The 21,616-nt window shown below is 45.3% G+C and overlaps 2 protein-coding genes across 2 annotated transcripts in view; both read right to left on the bottom strand.

Moving 5' to 3' along the window:
• LOC137357150 (rab11 family-interacting protein 1-like) overlaps positions 1 to 8,185 on the bottom strand; it is a 51,630-nt gene extending 43,445 nt beyond the window's left edge. Inside the window, exon 1 of the mRNA XM_068023248.1 lies at positions 8,023 to 8,185. The gene's annotated coding sequence lies outside the window, so the exon portion shown is untranslated. The remainder of the gene's footprint in view (positions 1 to 8,022) is intronic.
• Positions 8,186 to 9,104: 919 nt separating this feature from the next.
• Positions 9,105 to 17,694, bottom strand: LOC137357024 (prolactin-releasing peptide receptor-like). Its single transcript, XM_068022956.1, has 2 exons — positions 17,079 to 17,694; positions 9,105 to 9,978 (listed from the first exon to the last, which is right to left on the bottom strand). Exons 1-2 carry the CDS (start codon positions 17,501 to 17,503, stop codon positions 9,345 to 9,347), a joined length of 1,059 nt encoding a protein of 352 aa, XP_067879057.1. The 5' UTR covers positions 17,504 to 17,694; the 3' UTR covers positions 9,105 to 9,344.
• Between the last annotated feature and the right edge of the window lie 3,922 nt (positions 17,695 to 21,616).

The raw sequence follows: 21,616 nt of genomic DNA on the forward strand, positions 1-21,616 counted from the left end.
CTCTTGCTTCCCTTAGAACTTGGGATGCTTTTCATCTGGTGATGTATTTACTTGCAAGGATGCTAAACCCTTTAATATTTCCCCCCTTACTATGCACGTCCCATCCAATATTTCACACTCCTCCTCCTTAACTACAATATCTGCTTCAACCCTCTCTTATGTGAAGACAAATGCAAAGTATTCATTAAGAACCATGCCCACTCTATTGCATTCCAGCATTAAAAAGGGAATGGAATCAATTCTCAAATGAAAGTGTGGCTTCAAAAGAAAATGATTGCAAAAGAAATGCCCGGATCGGGTCTTGGAAAGGATGTAGAAAGTAGAAGCGTCTTCTGATAAACATTAAAGAAAAACTAAAATATAAATAAAATACTGATGAAAGGTCACAGACCTGAAACGTGAACTCTGTTTCTCTCTCCACAGATGCTGCCAGACCTGCTGAGTATTTCCAGCACTCTCTGTTTTTGGAAAAGAAAGACTTGCATTTATAAAGCACCTCTCATATCCTCAGGACATCGCAAAGAGTTGGAACGGGGCTGTGAACTCTCTGACTCAGAGTCATAGAAACATTTATGGCACAGAAGGAGGCCATTTGGTCCATCGTAGAGTGCCATTACTAAGCCAAGTGTCAGCTGTGGGTAGCAATCTTGTCTCTTAGTCAGAAATTTGTGGGTTCAAGTCCCACTCCAGAACTTGAGAAGAAAAATCAAGGCTGACACTCCAGTGCAGTACTGAGGGAGTGCTGCACTGTTGGAGGTGCAGTCTTTCACATAAAATGTTTCACCGAGGCCCTCTCAGGTGGTCGGAAAAGATCCAATGGCACTATCTCAAAACAGAGCAGTGGCGTTATCCCCGGTGTCTTGGCCAATGGCGATCTCTCAATCGACGTCACAAAAATCATGATCTCATTGTTGTTTGTGGGATCTTGCTGTGCACACACTGGCTGTTGCGTTTCCGACATCACAACAGCAACTACACTTCAAAAGTAGCTCATGACTTCTGCAAGAGCTCAGCTCTTCCAGGAGCTCTTAAATCAATCATTCTGATTGAATGTCCGGTCATCCAGTCCAGTGAATATTGATCTCATTTTCTCTTGTTATCATTACAAGTTCAGGGAGCTTCAAAAGCTCGTGAACCACCACCTTGCCAAGGGCAATTAGGCACAGGCAATAAATGCTGGCCTAGCCAGTGATGCCCACATCCTGAGAATGAATACACATTAAAAAATCCGAATGTGAGTTTCGAAAGAAGGAAATGATTTTTCTCAGATGGTGACAGAGCTCAAGGGTCATAAGAAGAAAAAGTGTGAGCAAGATAGCTTGATTCTTGGATACAGTTGTCTAAATTCATCACGATTGTTACAGAAATTGTCGAAATTGAAAGCAGTAACTTTCAGTTGTAATTACAGAGTGAAGATTCTTGCCTCAAAACCTTAAGACGCTTGGGGGGAAAAAATGACAATAATTTGAATTCTCACTGGCATTTTCAACATCCAAGAGCCAGGGCTGTGACAATCAGACAAAGCAAATGTTATTTCCGCACTGTCTCTTTAATCCCTCTCGCCATCTTCAATAATGTGGAAACAACATGAACACTCCCCAGCCTCTCTGCTGGAATGATAATCTGCCTTTAAAGCTCCTTCTGGACCTCAAACTTAAATCCCTCGCATGCCTGCGTGAGAGGAGGACAATAACTCAGCTTTGTGCCCTGACACTCTCGATTATGTTTTGCTGACTCACTTTGCCGTGTGTTTACCGAGAAGCTCGAATTGAGAGTTGCTAAGTTCTGAGCATCAGGAGTTATGTTTGAACTTTATCATCTTAACCCTTGGAGAGAGGGACAGGAAGAGGATCAGTTTCCACATTGGCACTTGTTTGTCAGGTTCTGATTCAGGTAGACCACCGTCTGTATACTGACTCCTGGAGTTTACTCTGCTAAACGCGGCCCTCTTAGCCCAGTGGAAGCTCCAGTTTTTGGTGCTGGACAGTCCCAGAATCTGACTGAAGCAAAACAGTCCAATATTTTTCAGACAGCAGTTGCTGGAAGTTATTCTGCAGTGGTCATTTCCACCTCCTCTAGACCCATCCTTTGTTTCTTTACTTGTCCCCCATTACCATCTCCTTTTGCCTTCCACCATCATCCCTTTTGTCATTTAATCTCTCCTGCCTTCCATCCTATCGCAGACCTTCTTTCCTCCCCCCCATTCCCTGCCTCTGTATCTGCTTAAAACCTGTTACACCTTTTGTCCCAGTTCTGATGAAAGGTCACGGACCTGAAACGTTAACTGTGTTTCTCTCTCCACAGATGCTGCCTGACCTGCTGAATGTTTCCAGTATTTTCTCTTTCTATGACAGAATCGTGTCTGCACCAGCTCTCTGAGTGAGCAACCCACTTGGTGCCTTCTCCCCGTAACCCTGCACATTCTTCCTTCAGAGGACATATAGGATGGGAGGAGGTTGTGGCTATTGCAAAGGGTGAGTTCGTGCAGGAACTTATATTAAAGAGTTGCGGAGATGGATCGGGCTCCAATCTATTTCAGTAAGCATGGGGACAATGAGCTCTCTATGAGGAGCAGAATATTGGACAAGCCTGAGTTAATGAGCAGCAGAGGATGAGAAGCTGACAAAGGAGTGCGTGAGGGTAATCGAGTCTGGAGGTTATACAGTCAAGTATGAGAGCTGATGGGCTGTGGTCAGGTTGGAAGCTGCAGCACCTTAACTGGTCAGGGGCCAGAGTCAAAATTGCAGTTCAAGCCCAGTCATCTCATTGGACCCCAATTTGCACATTTACAAAACTCAAGCCTTGCCCTGCTCCAATCCAATTCCCTGTTTGGTTTTGGATGCGGTAAAAGATGACAAGGTACAGGGTCATCAACAGCTGACCATGGAAACTGAATTCATAGCTCACCTGCAATTTTAGCAGAAGCCCCATTTCCCTGAAACATGCTCCATTTCCAAAGGCTGTGAGGGAGGCAGTGGTAACTATAATATTAATGGCCTTGTCAGTATCAGTTCCTCCTTCGATTTCTCAATACCAGCTGAGTCACCGTGCCGTTTCCAAACTGGTTTTGCCTGAAACCTGAGCACAGGCACAAACCAGTCCCAGAGGACCAAATCGCACACCCTTTGAGTGCTGGAATGCAGAGGCTGCGCCTTCACATTAACTGGTTCATCGGACAAAACAAAAAGGAAAAGGGAAGAAAGATTTGCATTTTACAGCCAATGAAGTACTTTCAAAGTGGAGTTGCTGTTGTAATGCAAGAAACGCAGCAGCCAATTTGCGCACAGCAAGCTCCCACAAACAACAGATGACCAGATAATCTGGTTTTTGTGGTGTTAGCTGAGGGATAAATATTGGCCAGGATATTCTTCAAAATAAAGTGACGGGATATTTTATATCTACCCGAGAGGACAGCTAGGGCTGTGGTTAACATCTCATCGGAAAGACGGCACCTCGAACAGTGCAACATTCCTTCATTTTTGGACTCAAGTTCCACAACCTTCTGACTCAGAGGCAAGAGTATGACCAAAAGCTTGGTCAAAGAGGTAGGTTTTTAGGATCATCTTAAAGGAAGAGAGGGGTTTGGGAAGATCCTTCCAGAGTTTCGGGCCTCAGCAGCTGAAGGCAAGGTGACAAATAGTGGAGCAAAGTAAGTGTGGGATGAGCAAGACGTCAGAATTGGAGGATTACAGCGATCTAAAAGGAATGCAGGGCTGGAGGAGGTTACAGCACATGGGAGGTGAAAGTCCCTGCAGGGATTTGAATAAAAACATGACAATTTTAAAATCTCTCATTAAAAGAATTGACCAGGGAGGATCCATTGAAGGTCTTGGATATGGCATTTTCATCCGTTGGGAATCAGACAAGTTAATCTTTGGGCAGGTTGTCCCAAAATAAAAATTCCCCACAGAGATTGGACCTGAAAAAACAAACCTGATGCTGCAATGTGGCACCGGGTCCGGGTGCGGCACCGAGTCTGGGTGCGGCACCGAGTCCGGGTGCGGCAGTGAGTCTGGGTTTAGCACGGAGTCTCAGCGTGACGCTGAGTCTGGGTGTGGCAGTAAGTGCAGGTCAGGGATGCAGGGCTGTGAGGGAGAGTTTTACAAATCTTTGCTTGCAACGTGCAACTTGCTGGGGCTAAGATCTGAAGCAGGTCATGCCCGCTTGGGCTGATGTGTGGCACAAATGTTACTTGCCACTTAAGTGCCAGGCAATGACCATATCCAACAAGAGAGAATCTAACCATCTCCCCTTGACATTCAATGGCATTACCATCGCTGAATCCCCCACTATCAACATCCTAGGGGCTACCATTGACCAGAAACTGAACTGGAGTAGCCATATAAATACCTTGGCTACAAGAGCAGGTCAGAGGCTAGAAATCCTGTGGCGAGTAACTCACCTCCTGACTCCCCAAAGCCTGTCCACCATCTACAAGGCACAAGTCAGGAGTGTGATGGAATACTCACCACTTGCCTGGATGGGTGCAGCTCCAACAACACTCAAGAAGCTCGACACCATCCAGGACAAAGCAGCCCGCTCGATTGGCACCCCATCTACAAACATTCACTCCCTCCACCAGCAACGCACAGTGGCAGCAGTGTGTACCATCTACAAGATGCACTGCAGCAATGCACCAAGGCTCCTTCGACAACACCTTCCAAACCCACGAACTCTACCACCTGGAAGGACAAGGGCAGCAGATGCATGGGAACACCACCACCTGCAAGTTCCCATCCAAGTCACACACCATCCTGACTTGGAACTATATCGCCGTTCCTTCACTGTCGCTAGGTGAAAATCCTGGAACTCCCTTCCTAACAGCACTGTGGGTGTACCTACCCCACACGGACTGCAGCGGTTCAAGGCGGCAGCTCACCACCACCTTCTCAAGGGCAATTAGGGATGGGCAATAAATGCTGGCCTGGCCAGCGACGCCCACATCCCATGTGTTAGTAAAAATAGAAGGCCCAAGATATACTCGTGGGGGCAAGAGAACCATTCCTCACTTACAAGGAACCTTTAAAGAGTTTCCTGCCCTTCATGTGGCCGAGCATTTGCCTGTGGAATTTTCCTGCCGGGTCATAGATTGCAAGGTGTCGTTTGGGAACGCAGCATGGACCTGCCACCCGCTCAACATCTTAATTCCCCACCCAATCCGATCCCACAGGCAATGTGGGATCAATTACCCCCATTTCAATGCACCAGGTCTCCCAGTTTAGGAGCTGATTGTGTCCCACTGCCTCTGAGCTCTCCCACAACCCTAATCAAAACAGAAAGAGCTGGAAACAATTCAGCATTCAGCGAACATCTGCAGAGAGAGGGGAGGGGAGCGGTAATGCCCCAGGGAGAGGTAATGCCCCAGGGAGAGGTAATGCCCCAGCGAGGGGTAATGCCCCAGCGAGGGGTAACGCTCCTGGGAGGGGTAACGCCCCTGGGAGGGGGAATGCACCAGAGAGGGGTAACGCACCAGGGAGGGGTAACGCTCCAGGGAGGGGTAACGCTCCAGGGAGTGGTAATACCCCAGGGAGGGGTAACGCTCCAGGGAGGGGGAATGCCCCAGCGAGGGGTAACGCTCCAGGGAGGGGGAATGCCCCAGCGAGGGGTAACGCTCCAGGGAGCGGTAATGCCCCAGCGAGGGGTAATGCCCCAGTGAGGGGTAACGCCCCAGGGAGAGGTAATGCCCCAGGGAGGGGTAACGCCCCAGGGAGCGGTAATGCCCCAGCGAGGGGTAATGCCCCAGTGAGGGGTAACGCCCCAGGGAGAGGTAATGCCCCAGTGAGGGGTAACGCCCCAGGGAGAGGTAATGCTCCAGCGAGCGGTAATGCTCCAGCGAGGGGTAACGCCCCAGCCAGGGGTAACGTTCCAGGGAGCGGTAATGCCCCAGCAAGGGGGAACGCCCCAGCGAGGGGTAACGCCCCAGGTTTTAGGAATTCCTGTGACCCCCCCCACCTGCTGCTGAAATGCAATTGTTAAACAGAGGTTATTGCAGCTGGAATTGCTGTATCCTCCATTTGGGCGTTTACTCAATGAGAACTCAGATCATTTGTCCACACTGTATCTCAAACCCCATTCTCAACTCAGCCTCCTGACTGACTGCAGGTATCTCAAACATGGGATGGAGCCTGTGTCTGACTGAGGGCAGTGTCACAGTGATTCTGGCTGAGGGCTGTGCCATAGTGTCTGACTGAGGGCAGTGCCACACTGTGTCTGACTGAGGGCAGTGCCACAGTGATTCTGGCTGAGGGCTGTGCCATAGTGTCTGACTGAGGGCAGTGCCACACTGTGTCTGACTGAGGGCTGTGCCACACTGTGTGGCTGAGGGCAGTGCCACACTGTATCTGGCTGAGGCCAGTGCCACACTGTGTGGCTGAGGTCTGTGCCATTGTGTGTCTGGCTGAGGTCTGTGCCATTGTGTGTCTGGGCTGAGGGCAGTGCCATGATCTGTCTGGATGAGGGCAGTGCCACGCTGTATCTGGCTGAGGCCAGTGCCACACTGTGTGGCTGAAGGTCTGTGCCATTGTGTGTCTGGCTGAGGTCTGTGCCATTGTGTGTCTGGGCTGAGGGCAGTGCCATGATCTGTCTGGGCTGAGGGCAGTGCCACGCTGTGTCTGGCTGAGGGCAGTGCCACACTGGGTGGCTGAAGTCTGTGCCACACTGTGTCTGGGCTGCTCCTTAAGGATTTCACTCCATCATCAGCTAGAAGCACTTGATGCAAACTTTGACTCGGAGCAGTTTCGATCAACTCTTATTCACTTGGTGCGTATTATGATGGCCATCATGACAGAATTATAGACCAGTATTGCACTGAAGGAGGCCATTTGGCCCATCAAGTCTGTGTTGGCTCCTTTAAAGAGCAATCCAGTTAGTCCCCCCTCCCCTACTCCTTCCCCATATAGTTCTAATTTATTCACCTTCATGTACTTATCCAATTCCCTTTTGAAGGCTACTATTCAAATCTGTTTTCACCACCCTTTCAGGCAATGCATTCCAAATCCGAACTATGTGTTGCATAAAAAAATGTTCCTCTCGTCTCCTGTGGTTCTTTTGTCAAACCCCTTAAATCTGTGCTCTCTGGTGATCGACCCTGCAGCCATTGGAAACCGTCTCTCTTTATTTACTCTATTTAAACCCATCATGATTTTAAATACCTATCACAAATCTCCTTTTAGCCTTCTCTGCTCCAAATAACGCTGGGTATTTAATGGTTTTGTAACCTGTCGCGCCCGTCTTTTTTGTCCCAAATGCATGTCGACTGTTCACCAAGAACCGCCCGTGCAACTGAACACTCAAAGTTCAGACGGACTTCACACGGCTGCTTCTCTGACTGGTCCGGGTTCGAGCCTCACCACTGAAACAAGCGTCAGCTGAACAACGTTCAAACAGTCTCCTGGTACAGCTCCTCCAGCACTTACAGAACCACTTCTTATTACAGAGCACTCTGGCTGACAAATCATAGTGCAAAAAAGACAATAACCAGGCCATTTAAAAATACACATTCTTTTTCAATTTTATTTCAGCAAAACTAAGTTCTCTCTGATATGCCACATCTAGCCACAGAGACTGTGAAAATCGACAATTTTTTCCTTAATAGTGCATTTATATCAAGAAAATTCATGCAGAATGCCTGTGTCGATGTTAAAAACAAAATTCAATGTTTGATTTAAGCGTTAACTGAACTGTAAATGTCCTGATTCCTGGGTCCCCTCTCTCCAACATCAGGTTATTCTTTAGAATACATACAGAAATACTTTTCAAACAACACAGAACTTGGGTGTGAGTCACTTGCAAGTTTGCACTGTGATTCATACTGATTGCAAGTACCTTTCAAGTACCTGTCTGAAAAACGCTAAAATGGACTATTTCTCACCATACTTTAAAAACACTTTCAAACAGCATCAAGCAGCAATTACATATCCCCCAAAAGCCATTAGCATTATTCAAGGTAGCTGACATCTCAAGTGTTCCTGACACAAAGCAGGCATTAGAACTCCAGTGAGTTCTTGAGAGCTTAAAAAGTACCTTCGAGAAAATGATTCCACTTGAGGGAAGGTCCAAAACTGGAGGCCGCAAATATAAGTTAGTTACAAAGAAATCCAATAGGGGAATTCAGGCGAGACTTCTTCACCCAGAGAGCGGTTCTGAGTTTGTTGTCCATCTCCTGGTGAGAATGTGGTACTCGCTGTTGTGGTATTGCTTTAAGGGGCACGTCCCAAAAAGGACTGTGAATCCCACCCTGTTTTGGTGATGGACAGCCGTTTGGGATACGCCCCTTAAAGCAATACTGCAGCTTTTAAATAAATACACACACCTGAATGATCTGTGTTCTGACATGAAAAATGTCACACTCGACACCACAGAGCGAATCACATCGATGCATTTAAGGGGAAGCTAGATAAACACATGAGGGAGGAAGGAATGATTATGGCTGATCATCCAACCTGTTCCCACTTCCCCCCCCCCCCAATATCCTTCGATCCCTTTCGCCCCAAGAGCTATATCTATAGAAATAATATAACACTCACTTGAGAAACAGGCATAGTGCGGGGTGTCCAGCACCTCAAAGAGCTTGCATTACCTACAACTCCAGCGTGTCAGCACCCACCAGACCAGCCAGTGTAAACACTTCTGCCGGGTACAGGGGACTCTGATCTGACTTTTGACTGGCTGCAGGGGAGCAGTAGCATTCCGAACAGCAGCTTCAAGACAACACAATAACGTCCACCGATGCAGTGACAGCCTGATAGTCCCTGCTTGCTGTTGAAGACATGTCATGAGTTGTAGAATGATATCGAAGGAGGCCATTCAACCCATCATGTGCATGCTTTATGTCTCTCTGCCACCTTAGCACAGTCGCGAACCCATCGATATTAATCGGAGTTGAAGATCCCAGTTTTTCCACCCATGGGTCGCATGCTTTTATTATTAGCATTGTTTCTTGTTGGGTTTTTAATCTGGAATTTATTATCTTTTCTCTATCTGTGCTGGGTTCCCATTCCTCTCCTCCCATTCCCTACAAGTGATTTCTGAAATGATTCATCATCGTGTGATGCTCAGAGAGGATGTGATATATTCATTTTTCATTCCTTTCACCCAGGGCCGCAGTTGCCATTGTGAATGGGGCATGTCATTGACCCATCACACAGCAATGGAATAATGAATCGCACTAAATCCCTGTGCATTCAGTGAGTTGGAATCAACACCTCGTCATTGACAAATGGTGTGCTCAGCCTCTGCTCTCAAACTCCCCAAAACTTGGAAGGGAGTGACTTTGATATTTCCAACACAACGAAGGCCCACCAACAATGGGCTGCGGGAGAGCAGTTTGGAGTTCGGCTGCTGCGTTATAGCACAACATTCACGGCGATGCAGTTGCTTGTCGGGACGATTTTCTTCTTGCACATGAACATTTTTTTCAGCTCCGCCCTGAAGCGGTCATGCAGCCAGGCGTAGAGGAAAGGGTTGCAGCAAGCGGAGGTCATGGCGAAACAGTGGCACAGCAGCTGGATCAGGTTGAAGTAGTCCTTGTTGATGAGGCTGATGTCGATGTCTCGGATGATATTGAAGACATGCAGAGGGAGCCAACAGGCACCAAACGCAGCCACCACCAGCACTAGCAGCCTGAAAATCTTCTTGCGCTTCACCTTCTCCCACCTCTCTTGGCTGTGGGTGGCGTTGCCGGGGACCACCCGGTTCTTGAGCTTGAGGGTGATGCGGAGGTAGGACAAGGAGACAGCAGAAAGCGGCAAAATGTAGGTGATGATGAGGGTGCTGTAGGCATAAGCCAGATGTTCCTTCTCCATTCTCATCCAGAATTCCTCACAGATGGTCAGGTCCTGGTCCTGGAACTCGATGTGGTACGTGTGAGCAAGCGCAGGAGCTGCCAGTGCACTGGATATGAGCCAGATACCTGCCAAGATATACGTGCAGGTCCCAATGGAGATACGCTTCTTCAGTGGATGCACTGTGGCATAATATCTAATGGAACAAGGGAGAGGCAGCATTCAATAATCAAAATAACACACCTTCTCATCACATTAAACCTCAGTCAATCCATACACTGACAGACCACAATTACCTCCTTTTAATTGGGTTTCATGTTGTCACAGCAGGCAGGAAAAATTACTTATTCACTGGCAACATAATTATACACTAACAATCATCCGTGTGCAGGGAAGGTACAAGAATCATTAGTCACATCAAAAATAACTGCAGCTTGCGATTGGAGCCGTTAATCTGTCTCTGCATCTGTGTGGAGGTGAAATTTCCTCCAATTTAAATGTATTTAATGGATGATGCTGTAATTCAGTCAAAACAACTGTTGAAAATCCAGCTAGAAATCTACATTTTGAATGTAGCACTTATAGCCCAGGCCAAGGACACAGTGGGATCCTTCAGGGAGAAGTGGTCAGGCTGCATTTGTTGCCCTTCTGCAGCTGTCCTGCGAAGGAAGTTATGATAAACCTTGTTAAAACATTGGTTCGGCCTAAATTGGAGTATTGTGTCAATTCTGGGCAGCACACCTTCGGAAGGTGGTGAAGGCTTTCGAGAGGGTGCAGAAAAGATTTACGGGAATGGTTTCAGGGTCTTCAGTTACGTGGATAGATTGGAAAAGCTGGGATTGCTCTCCTTAAAGAAGGTGGAGAGGGGATTTGATGCAGGTGTTCAAAATCATGGAGGGGTTCGGACAGAGTAGATAGGGAGAAACTGTTCCCATTGGCGGAAGGATCTAGAACCATAGCACACTGATATAATGTGTCAAGTAAATCCCTAATGCCAAATGAGAAATATTAATTTCATCAGTTGGAAACTTACATTCGACTTTTAATGGGAAAAAAATCCTACAGTTAACTTTTTAAAAACTAGCAGCCAAAGTGGCCACTGCAATTTGCATCTGAAACATCAGGCGACTGAACTGGAGACAAAAGTCTAACCAGAAAGTCCAGGCAGAACAAAGCTTTGGCCAGCTGAGTGGAATATGCAGATCATCCTCGTTAGCGGAACAGTCAAAACTATCTTGAGGCATTCATAAGTGGGGACGTCCCTCCAGCGGGTAAACACCAACAACCCCACCGAAGAGAGGTTTTGAATTTTAGACTTCGGACCTGATTAAAAACAAAGGGGATTGAGAGAACCTTGTGACCATCTGCCCATCTCTGAAAAAACTAGGAGCTTTGTTACATTCACTGAAGACAAGCAGTGACTGAGACTGCAGCAGCAGGGAACGCTGTGGGCCTCCCTTACATACTCTCTCCCCAGAAAACATCAAGTTTGAAAACCGTCCTTGACTGTGGACCCTCCAAGCCTACAGACTGCTCCAGCCAGAGACCAGGGGAAGAGACCCAACTACAATTCTGCCTTCAGGAAAACCCCGAGCAAAGCAGGCCAACCAGAAAGTGCACTTTGACCAGCCAAGACTTCAAGAATACAAATCCAGCCGGAAGATCAGCAAATCATCCAGCCTCCGACTGTGTATTTAAACTTTTATTTATTCTGGACTTGAATTCAGCCACCAAATCAGTTTTTCCCTCTGTAATGTATCATTGTGTGTGTGATTCTCATGTGAATGTGTAGCGTAATTTTTTTATTATTTTTTAAATCGGGGTTAGAGTGTTGAGTTTAAACAAGAAAAAGGTGAGTTTATTATGCTTAAGAAAACCTGTCCCATTGGTTCTTTCAAGATCACAGTAAAGGAAAAGGGTAAAACATTTTGGTTGTGCTTACCACCTCTCTGTTTAAAAGGAATAAAACCTGTTGTGGTCAAATAAGAGGAAGGGCAAGAGGGGAGCCCGAGATTCCCTCCTTACCTGGCTGGAACAAATGGCAAAAGAACCAAAGGAGACACGAGGAAAAACATTTTTTTGCAGCGAATGGTTAGGCTGCGGAATGCACTGCCCGAGAGTGTGGTGGAGGCAGATTCAATCCTGGCTTTCAAAAGGGAATTGGATAATTATCTGAAGAGAAAGAATTTGCACGGCTATGGGGAAAAAGCAGGGAAGCGGGGGGACTCAGTGAGATGCTGTTGCACAGACATGATGGGCCAAATGGCCTCCTTTTGCGCTGTAACCATTCTGTGATTCATTGAAGCACTGCAGACAAACAGATGAATTTATCTGTTGTTTTGTACTGTTGGCCAGTCTTCAAAACTGAACTGCAATGTCAGGCTAGATTCTGTGTCTCAATCGGTCATGAAACCATGATCTGCTGACTCAGTGGCTTCAGCTCTGCCAGCTGAACTGAGCTGACTAAAGAGGAGACCGGACAGGAGATATCAGATGGAGATTCGATCGAATCATGAAGGGTTTTAATAAGGAGAAACTGTTTCCACTGGCAGAAGGGTCTGGTAACCAGAGGACACGGATTGAAATTAATTGTCATAAAGAACAGAGGTGCAGATGAGGAGAATTTTTTTTTATGCAGTGAGTTGTTGTGAGCTGGAACGCGCTGCTTTAAGTAGATTCAATTCTAACTTTCAAAAGGGAATTGGATAAATACTTAAACGGGGGAAATTTGCAGGGGCTACAGCAAAAGGGCAGGGGTGTGGGACCAATTGGATAGCTCTTCCCAAGAGCCAGCACAGGGACGATGGGCAGAATGGCCTCCTTCTGTGCTGTATCATTCTACAATTCCAGGTGGGGATGGTAAGATGAGCTACTATCTCAATTACTGATGTACTTCTATTGTAACAGCTAGATATCCCAATTACATCCCTTTCTCTATTCTGTGGGAAATTATCTTTCCTCCTTCGCAGTTGTAGCTCGCACAGAGCACCCTTTATCTTCATCTGAAACATTGGATACCAGCTCCTTAAAAAAAAACACCACACAAAAGGATTTTGAGAGTGTGACAAGAAGTTGAGAAGCAGGCTGCTCATCATGGCGAAGAGAGCGATGTCTGGGGAATTCATAAAAAAATAGGAGCAGGGAGAGACTAACATTCCATAAAGCACTGCAGCATTTTAATATAAACTCCATACAAAACTCAATGATGTGCCTTCCTTTTAAATTAAACAGGGTAGATGCTGCCAGACGGTTACTCCAGGCTGGAGACGCTAGAACTCGGGGGTATAGTCTCAGAATAAAAGGGGTCGTCCATTTGGGAGCGAGATGAGGAGAAATGTCTTCACTCAGAGGGTTGTGAATGTTTGGAATTCTTAACCCCAGAGAGCTGTAGATACTCAGTCATCGAGTATGTTCAAGGTAGAAATCAATAGCTTTTTGGACTCAAAGGGATTCCAAGGATTATGGGGATGAGGCAGGAAAGGGGAGTTGAAACAAAAGATCAGCTATGATCTTATTGAATAGCAGAGCAGGCTTGAGGGACTCTATGGTCTACTCCCACTCCTATCCCTTATATTGTTATATTCTTAAAACAGCCATGGATGGCAAAAGGAAGAGACATAAAACTAAATTGGATACCAGCTCATTAAAAAAAAAATCACACAAAGGATGATGGAGAAGGACGATGTAGGTGTAGAGATCAGGGAGGGGGATTGTGATATACTTGAACATATTAGCATTGAAAGGGAGTAAGTATTAGCTGTTTTAGCGGGCTTAAAAGTGGATAAATCCCCAGGCCCAGATGAGCTGTATCCCAGGCTGTTATGTGAGGCAAGGGAGGAGATAGCAGGGGCTCTGACACAAATTTTCAAATCCTCTCTGGCCACAGGAGAGATACCAGAGGACTGGAGGACAGCGAATGTGGTACCATTATTCAAGGTAATTACAAGCCGGTGAGTCTAATATCAGTGGTAGGGAAAATATTGGAAAAAATTCTGAGGGACAGGATTAATCTCCACTTGGAGAGGCAGGGATGAATCAGGGATAGTCAACATGGCTTTGTCAGGGGGAGATCATGTCTAACTAACTTGATTGAATTTTTCAAGGCGGTGAATTGATGTGTAGATGAGGGTAAAGCAGTTGATGCAGTCTACATGGACTTCAGTAAGGCTTTTGATAAGGTCCCGCATGGGAGATTGGTTAAGAAGGTGAGAGCCCATGGGATCCAGGGAAATTTGGCAAATTGGATCCAAAATTGGCTTAGTGACAGGAGGTAGAGGGTGATGGCCGTGGGTTGTTTTTATATGAGTGGAAGCCTGTGTCCAGTGGTGTACTGCAGGGATCGGTGCTGGGACCCTTGCTGTTTGTAGTGTACATTAATGATTTAGACGTGAATATAGGAGGTATCATCACTAAGTTCGCACTTGACACAAATATTGGTGGTGTCGTAAATAGTGAGAAGCCTTAGATTACAGGACAGTTATAGATGGGCGAAGCAGTGGCAAATGGAATTTAATCCTGGGAAGTGTGAGGTGATGCATTTTGGGAGGACAAACAAGGCAAGGGAATATACATTGGATGATAGGACCCTAGGAAGTACAGAGGGTCAGAGGGATCTTGGTGTAATTGTCTACAGATCACTGAAGGCAGCAGCACAGGTAGATAAGGTGATTAGGAAGGCAAACGGGATACTTGCCTTTATCAGCCGAGGCATAGAATATAAGAGCAGGGAGGATATGATGGAGCTGTATAAAACACTAGTTAGTCCACAGCTGGAGTATTGTGTACAGTTCTGGGCACCACACTATAGGAAGGATGTGATTGCACTGAAGAGGGTGCAGAGGAGATTCACCAGGATGTTGCCTGGGCTGGAACATTTCAGCTATGAAGAGAGACTGAAAAGGCTAGGGTTGTTTTCCTTACAGCAGAGAAGGCTGAGGGGGGACCTGATTGAGGAATACAAAATTATGAGGGGCATTGATAGGGAAAAAATTTCTTCCTATCTAACCTTAGTGGAGGGGTCAATAACCAGGGGGCACAGATTTAAGTAAGGGGCAGGAGGTTTAGAGGGGATTTGAGTAAAAATGTTTTCACTCAGAGGGTGATTGCAATCTGGAATGCACTGCCTTAAGAGGTGGTAGAGGCAGGAACCCTCACAACATTTAAGAAGTATTTAGATGAGCACTTGAAACACTGTCGCATACAAGGCTACAGGCCAAGTGCTGTAAGGAAATTAACAGTCATGAGAGTGACAAATCTCCAGGACCAGATGGTTTGTATCCCAGGATTTTAAAGGAAGTAGGTGAGAACATTGCAGATGGCCGAACTATAATCTGTCGAAGTTCTCTCACTTCCAAAACCACTCCTTTAGACGGGAAAATTTCACATGCCACACTGCACTCATCCAGCCAAGTGGAGAGTATTCCATTACATTCCTGACTTGTGCCTTGTAGATGGTGGACAGGCTTTGGGGAGTCAAGAGGTGAGTTACTCACCGCAGAATTCCCAGCCTCTGACCTGCTCTTGTGGTAACAGTATTTATATGGCTGGTCAAGTTAAGCTGGTCAATGGTGACCCCAGGATGTTGATGGTGGGGAATTCAGCATTGGTAGTGCATTGAATGTCAAGGGGAGATGATTAGATTCTCCGTTGTTGGAGATGGTCATTGCCTGGTACTTGTGTGGCATGAATGTTACCTGCCACTTATCAGCCCAAGCCTGAAATGTTGACCGGGTCTTGCTGCATGCAGGCACAGACTGCTTCATTATCTGAGGATTACACAGTGTTCAGTACCGTTCATAACTCATCAGCAAACGTCCTCACTTCTGACCTTATAATGAAGGAAAGGACATTAATGAAGCAGCCGGAGATGGTTGGGCCTCGGACACTGCCCTGAGGAACTCCTGCAGCGATGTCCTGGGGCTAAGATGATTGGGCTCCAAAGACAATCATCTTCCTTTGTGCTAAGTATGACTCCAACCAGCGGAGAGCTTTCCCCCTAATTCCCACTGACTTCAATCTTGCAAGGGCGCCTTGATACTGCAGTCAGTCACCTCTGGAATTCAGCTCTTTTGTCCATGTTTGGACCAAGGCTGGAATGAGAGGTCTGGAGCCGAGTGGCCCTGGCGGAACGAGGTTATTGGTGACTAAGTGTTGATGTCAGCAACACCTTCTATCACATTGATTGAGAGTAAATTGATGGGGTCGTAATCGGCTGGATTGGATTTTTCCTACATTTTGTGGACAGGACAGACCCGGACAATTTTAAAACATGGTCGGGTAGTATTTTATAAATGGTAAAAAGCTAGAAAACAGAGGAGGTTCAAAGAGACTGGGGGTCCAGGTACATAGATTATTCACTGTACTTGTCCATGACATTTTAATGATCAAAAAAGCTAATGGAATACTGGACTTGTATTCTATTCCTCAAGATATAAAGTGGGTAGAAGTTATACTTTCACGATACAAAGCCTGCTTCTCTCACACGTGGAGTAATGTTGAGCAGTTCTGGGCACCACACCTTAGGAAGGATAGATTAGCCTTGGAGAAAGTGCAGTGTAGCTTTTCCAGAATGAGACTTGGACTCCAAGGGTTAAAACACGAGGAGAGATTAAACAAACCAGGGTTACATTCCCCGGAATTTAGAAGGTTAAGGGGTGATTTGATCCAAGTTTTCAAGATATTAAAGGAGAATAAGATAGGTGGAGAAAAACTATTTCTGTTGATTGGAGAGACTAGGACGAGGGGGAATAGTCTAAAAATTAGAGTCAGACTTTTCAGGAGTGAAATTCGGAAACACTTCTACACACAAATGGTGGTAGAGGTTTGGAACTCTCTTCCACAAATGGAAATTGTTAATCAATTGTTAATTTTAAATTTGAGATTGATAGATTTCTGTTTTCCAAAAGTATTAAGAAATATGGGGCAAAGGCTCGTATATGGGGTTTGCTCACAGATCAGCCATGATCTCATTGAATGGTGCAACAGGCTCAAGGGGCTGAATGGCCTACTCCTGTTCCTATAAAAACACAAGGTTTTTCCTTTCTGGTCATGGTTGAATAGCCTGAGAAAAGATACAATTGCACCCCTGTCGCAGTTTGCTGGAATGCCTGTGGAACTGTACCCGAGGAGAACGAGATTATTCGACGGGCGACATATTTTTTCAGAAAAGTCAGCAAAGCCGGTCAGAATTTATCGGAGATTGCAAGGCTTGCGACATAAACAACGGAAGCCGGTGATATTATACCCTTGCCTCCATCTTTATCAATGCCCAGGGAAAGAAAACGATTGAAGCCTTACCTGTCGACTGCGATCGCCGTCAGGGTAAAGACGGACACGTAAACCGTAACCGGCTGCATCAGGAACACAAAGTAGCACATGAACTTGCCGAAGATCCAGCCTCGTGGGTGGAAGGCGTAGGCCAGTGTAAAGGGCACGCAGGTGGCACACATCAGCATGTCCGAGAAGGCCAGGTTGCCGATGAAGAAATTGGTGACGTTGTGCATCTTTTTGGTCTTGCAGATGACGTAGAGGAGCAGATAGTTTCCGACGATGCCGATGAAGACCACCAGCACATAGCAAGGAATGATGAGAGGCTTGAAGGACTGAATCAACTCAACTCCAGTGAACTGCGAGGAGCTGTTGGCATTGTCCAGGAGTCCAATCTGATAGGTGGTGGTGTTTGCTGGATACAAGCTCCAGCTTTCAGTTGACAGAGACAACATTCTTCTCCTCAGCCTGTCACCCACACCTAACTAGATTGAGCTCACGACAAACTTCTGTGCTCTTCACAAGAATCGGCCTTCTATTTAACCTGCCTTTTCTTCTGTAATAAGTAATTCATAGTTCTGTTGCCTCAGATGAATGGTCTTTTGAATATTTTAAATCTGATCAGTCTTAATATTTTGGCTTTTGTTTTTTCTTCTCGGCCTCCTTAATGATAACTGTCCTTCTTTGCAATTTTTCAACAGTTTGGCAGTTCAAACAGAATATTCAACAATGTCAAATCTCGCCCCTACGAATCAGCCGCTTCTGCAGACTTTTCTGCTGCTCTCTGGAAATCCTCTGACTGCCTCTCTCCTCCCCTGTACTGATGGCTTTCTTCCTTTGCTACGTCTCTCTCTCTCTCTCTCGCTATCTATCCATCTCCTGCCTTTATTTGGAGGAAATGATTTTAAAAAAAGACAATTCCTTTCAGGCTCCTGCAGAAACAAAAAGAGAAGAAATAGCCTTTCAGAGTTAGAGGGAGGGTCATTTTCTGATGGGTTAAAACGTTATCAGAAAGGTCGAGCAGCTGGGGTCTTACATTTAACACTGAAACCAGTTAACTTTACACAGTCTGTAATTCATTTTGATGTGTGACTGGAGGACAAGCCCTTTGTTACCTGAAGCAAAGTCTTTTGTTCAATGAGACGATCACTGAATATTTATACTGTGCCACTTTCATCGACATTGATAATCTTTTCTTCTTTTATTAAATTTCAACCCACACCCACACTTCCCAAAGAAAGACAATTTCAACAAAAGCTGTCACTTTTAATTTGAATAGATGAAAAAAAAATGCCTTGATTGGAAAACAATCTCTCAGCTCATTAAAATTCATCAGAACATAAATATATAATTTTTCACATTGTTCCAAAAAATAACACTTTCAAATATTTTTGCCACTGGGCAACTGAACATTAATCATTCATAAATACTGTAAATATTGACTAAATAGGATTTTCTGCATTTTGTCATTTACATTATCAATCGTGAACTTTAAAATATTTTACACAGCCTGAAGGGAAATCAAATTAAATTAAATCCATCGCTTGGATGTAAGAATGCCTCAGAATGCTTTCGTAACAGAAATAAATATTTGCCTCTGTGCTGTTAAATATTCATGCAGCTGTGTTGTTACACTGGAATATTTCAGTGTGAATGAACATATTCACAATAAATTAAATAACTATATATGAAATTCCTGGACTTACAAACAAAACGCTTTTCCCTCGCAGATCAGACCGTGCTTTTGCAAGAGCTCCTGGTTCTGCTGCTTGTTTCTCTCCCCTCTCTCCACAGCTGACGGAGCTGGCTGGAGAAGCTTTCAACCCTGCCTGGTGTGTTCAGGGTTGCCTCTGCTCTCTCTAGCTTTTGGAACTCTGCTCTCGATCACCAATAAATAGGGAGGGACCAGCCCCCTCTCTTGGTCACCAAGGGAACAGCACAGCCATCTCTTCACCCCCTTTTCCTTGCACAATCATGGTGCACTCACCTGTGATTGGATAATGCACTGCTGCCAACTGCTCTGCACCCCACACACTGCAAACCCTCAGAAGGATTTGATGTCTATTTACTTCCATCTGCTGAACACTAACACACAACCTTGATCCTTGTTCCCTCTCACTCTGCGTTTGGAATTCCAGCTATCATTCTTTAAAACAGTGTGTGAGTGAGACAAGTCATGACTTTGCCGGCCAGCACCTTTCAATCATAAAGAGAAGGTCATGGATTTTTTAAAGATTGATTCTCTGTTGCATGAGCATCCTCCAACCTGCTGACTTTCGATTCCGCAAAAACCCAACTCTACATTCCTATCCCGCATTCCAGTCGAATTGATTCCCGAAAAGCTACAGTTTAGAAATGAGAATAAACACTGTATTAAAACAAAAATTCTCCTGTTTGCCGAGAAACAACACCCACTTGCACTTATACAGCTCCTTTAGAACGGTCCCGAGGAGCCTCACAGGACTGCAATCAGACAAAATATAATGCAGAGTCGCATAAGAAGATATTTGAACAGATGAGCAAATGCTTGGTCAAAGAGGTAGGTTTTAAGGAATGTCTGAAAGGAGGAAAGAGGGGTGGAGAGGTTTAAGGAGGGAATTCTAGAGCTTAGGGCCCAGGCAGCCGAAGGCACGGCCGTTAATGGGGGATTGTGTTGGAGGTGCGCAGATATCTCTGAGGGTTGTGGGGCTGGAGTAGATTACAGAGATAGGGAATGGGGAGGCCATGGAGAGATTTGCAAACAAGTAAAAGAATTTTTATAGCACCTTTCACAACATCAGGACACTCCAAAAGTATTTCCCTGGCTGCAAAGCACTTTAAAGTGTAGTCACTGTTTTAATTCAGGAAACGCGGCAGCTGATTTGCTGTTTGTGGGAGCTTGCTGTGCGCAAAGTGAAAAATGACCAGACCATCTTGCCCGAGGGATAAATAATGGGCAGAACAGTGAGGAGACATCCCCTGCTCTTCAAAATAGTTCCAAGGGATCTTTTACATCCACCTGAGACAGCAGATGGGGCCAAGGTTTAACATCTCCTCCAAAAGACTGCACTTCAAACAGTGTAGCACTCCCTCGATGTTGCACTGAAGTTTGTACTTGTGCCACAACCTCCTGGCTCAGAGGCAAAAGAGAGCCACCAGGGAGCTCCAGCTGACACCTTCTGAATTGAGACCAATCCTGAACAGGTTTTAATCCAAAGTAATAAAGATCTACCATTGTATACTGGGTTCCTATGTCAGGGAGCTGTAATCATTGAGAATTGTACAAGGCTGACAGTGTGACATAAGTAATATATTTGGGGAAATATTGCCTTCTTAATTGGGGCTTTGCTACAATGAGGGAAATTAGCTTGTGCTGGTTTGCATTAAAATAAAAACATACGAAAGAAAAAGTGAAGCTCAGATAACAACTTAGAGAAGATGTTTCCACATGTGGAGGAGACCAAAACTAGGGGCCAAACATTAAATCACCAATAAATCTGAACTGGAATTCAGGGGAAACTCCTCTCCACATAAAGTGGTGGGAATGTCGAACTCGCTATCACAAGGAGTGGTTCAGGTGAATCGTATAGATGCAGTTAAGGGGAAAGGAGATAACACATGAGGGAGAAAGAAATTGAAGGATAGACAGGATGGTGAAATGGGCAGATGGATTTCAATGTGGGGAATTGTGAAGTGATGTACTTTGGAAGGACAGGATAGTATTAATGACACAATTGTGCAAAGCGTAAATGAGCAGATGGACCTTGGTGTTCTTAAGTGTCAGGGCAAGTTGATAAATTGGTTGAAAAAGAATAAAAGTTACTTTGGTATATAAATAGAAAAATAGAATATAAAAGCAAATAGATTATGCTGGAACTTAATAAATCACTGGTACGGCTTCAGCTGGAATATTGTGAACAACTCTGGGTGCCACACTTCAGGAAAGATGTAAAGGCTTTAGAAAGGGGACAGAGGAGGTTTACCAGGATGGTCCCAGGATTACGGACAAGAACAGTGATGTGGGACTGAGCAATGACAGCGCAGACATGATGGACTGACTTGCTACCTTCTGTGCTGTACGTTTCTGTGATTCTATTATATGTTCATGAAGGAGATGAGATGAAGGAGGGTAGAAGCATAAACACTGACAAACACCTGTTGGGCCAAAGGACCTGTTTTTTGTGAGGTAAATACCAGGTAATTCTATAAAGAAAGGGAGTTATACTGATCTTGTTAGCCTGATAGAAAAAGAACATTAGAATAAGTAAACCAGTTTGTTAACTGAGGTATTGTAAAGACATACGTCCCAATTTGTTTCTCCCTATAGGGTTTTAACTTTTGGTAGAAATTGTTAATACAGAAATCTGTTAATTGTTACGCAAGTCGAGGTACCAGAAATATAGAGAAAGTGGCAGACTGCAATGAGTATTTGGATCTTAAATTGGTGAACTGGCTGGCTATTTCCTAACAATCTGGAATCAGTGTGTGTACATACTGATTGATGTTCACACATGGACCAGGGGTCTTTGTGGTTCCACTCATTGTCTGTGCTACATTGTCATCCAGGCCAGTCTGTCATTAGCAGCCCT

This window comes from Heterodontus francisci, chromosome 47 (genome assembly GCF_036365525.1).
Source record: "Heterodontus francisci isolate sHetFra1 chromosome 47, sHetFra1.hap1, whole genome shotgun sequence".
Lineage (NCBI taxonomy): Eukaryota > Metazoa > Chordata > Chondrichthyes > Heterodontiformes > Heterodontidae > Heterodontus > Heterodontus francisci.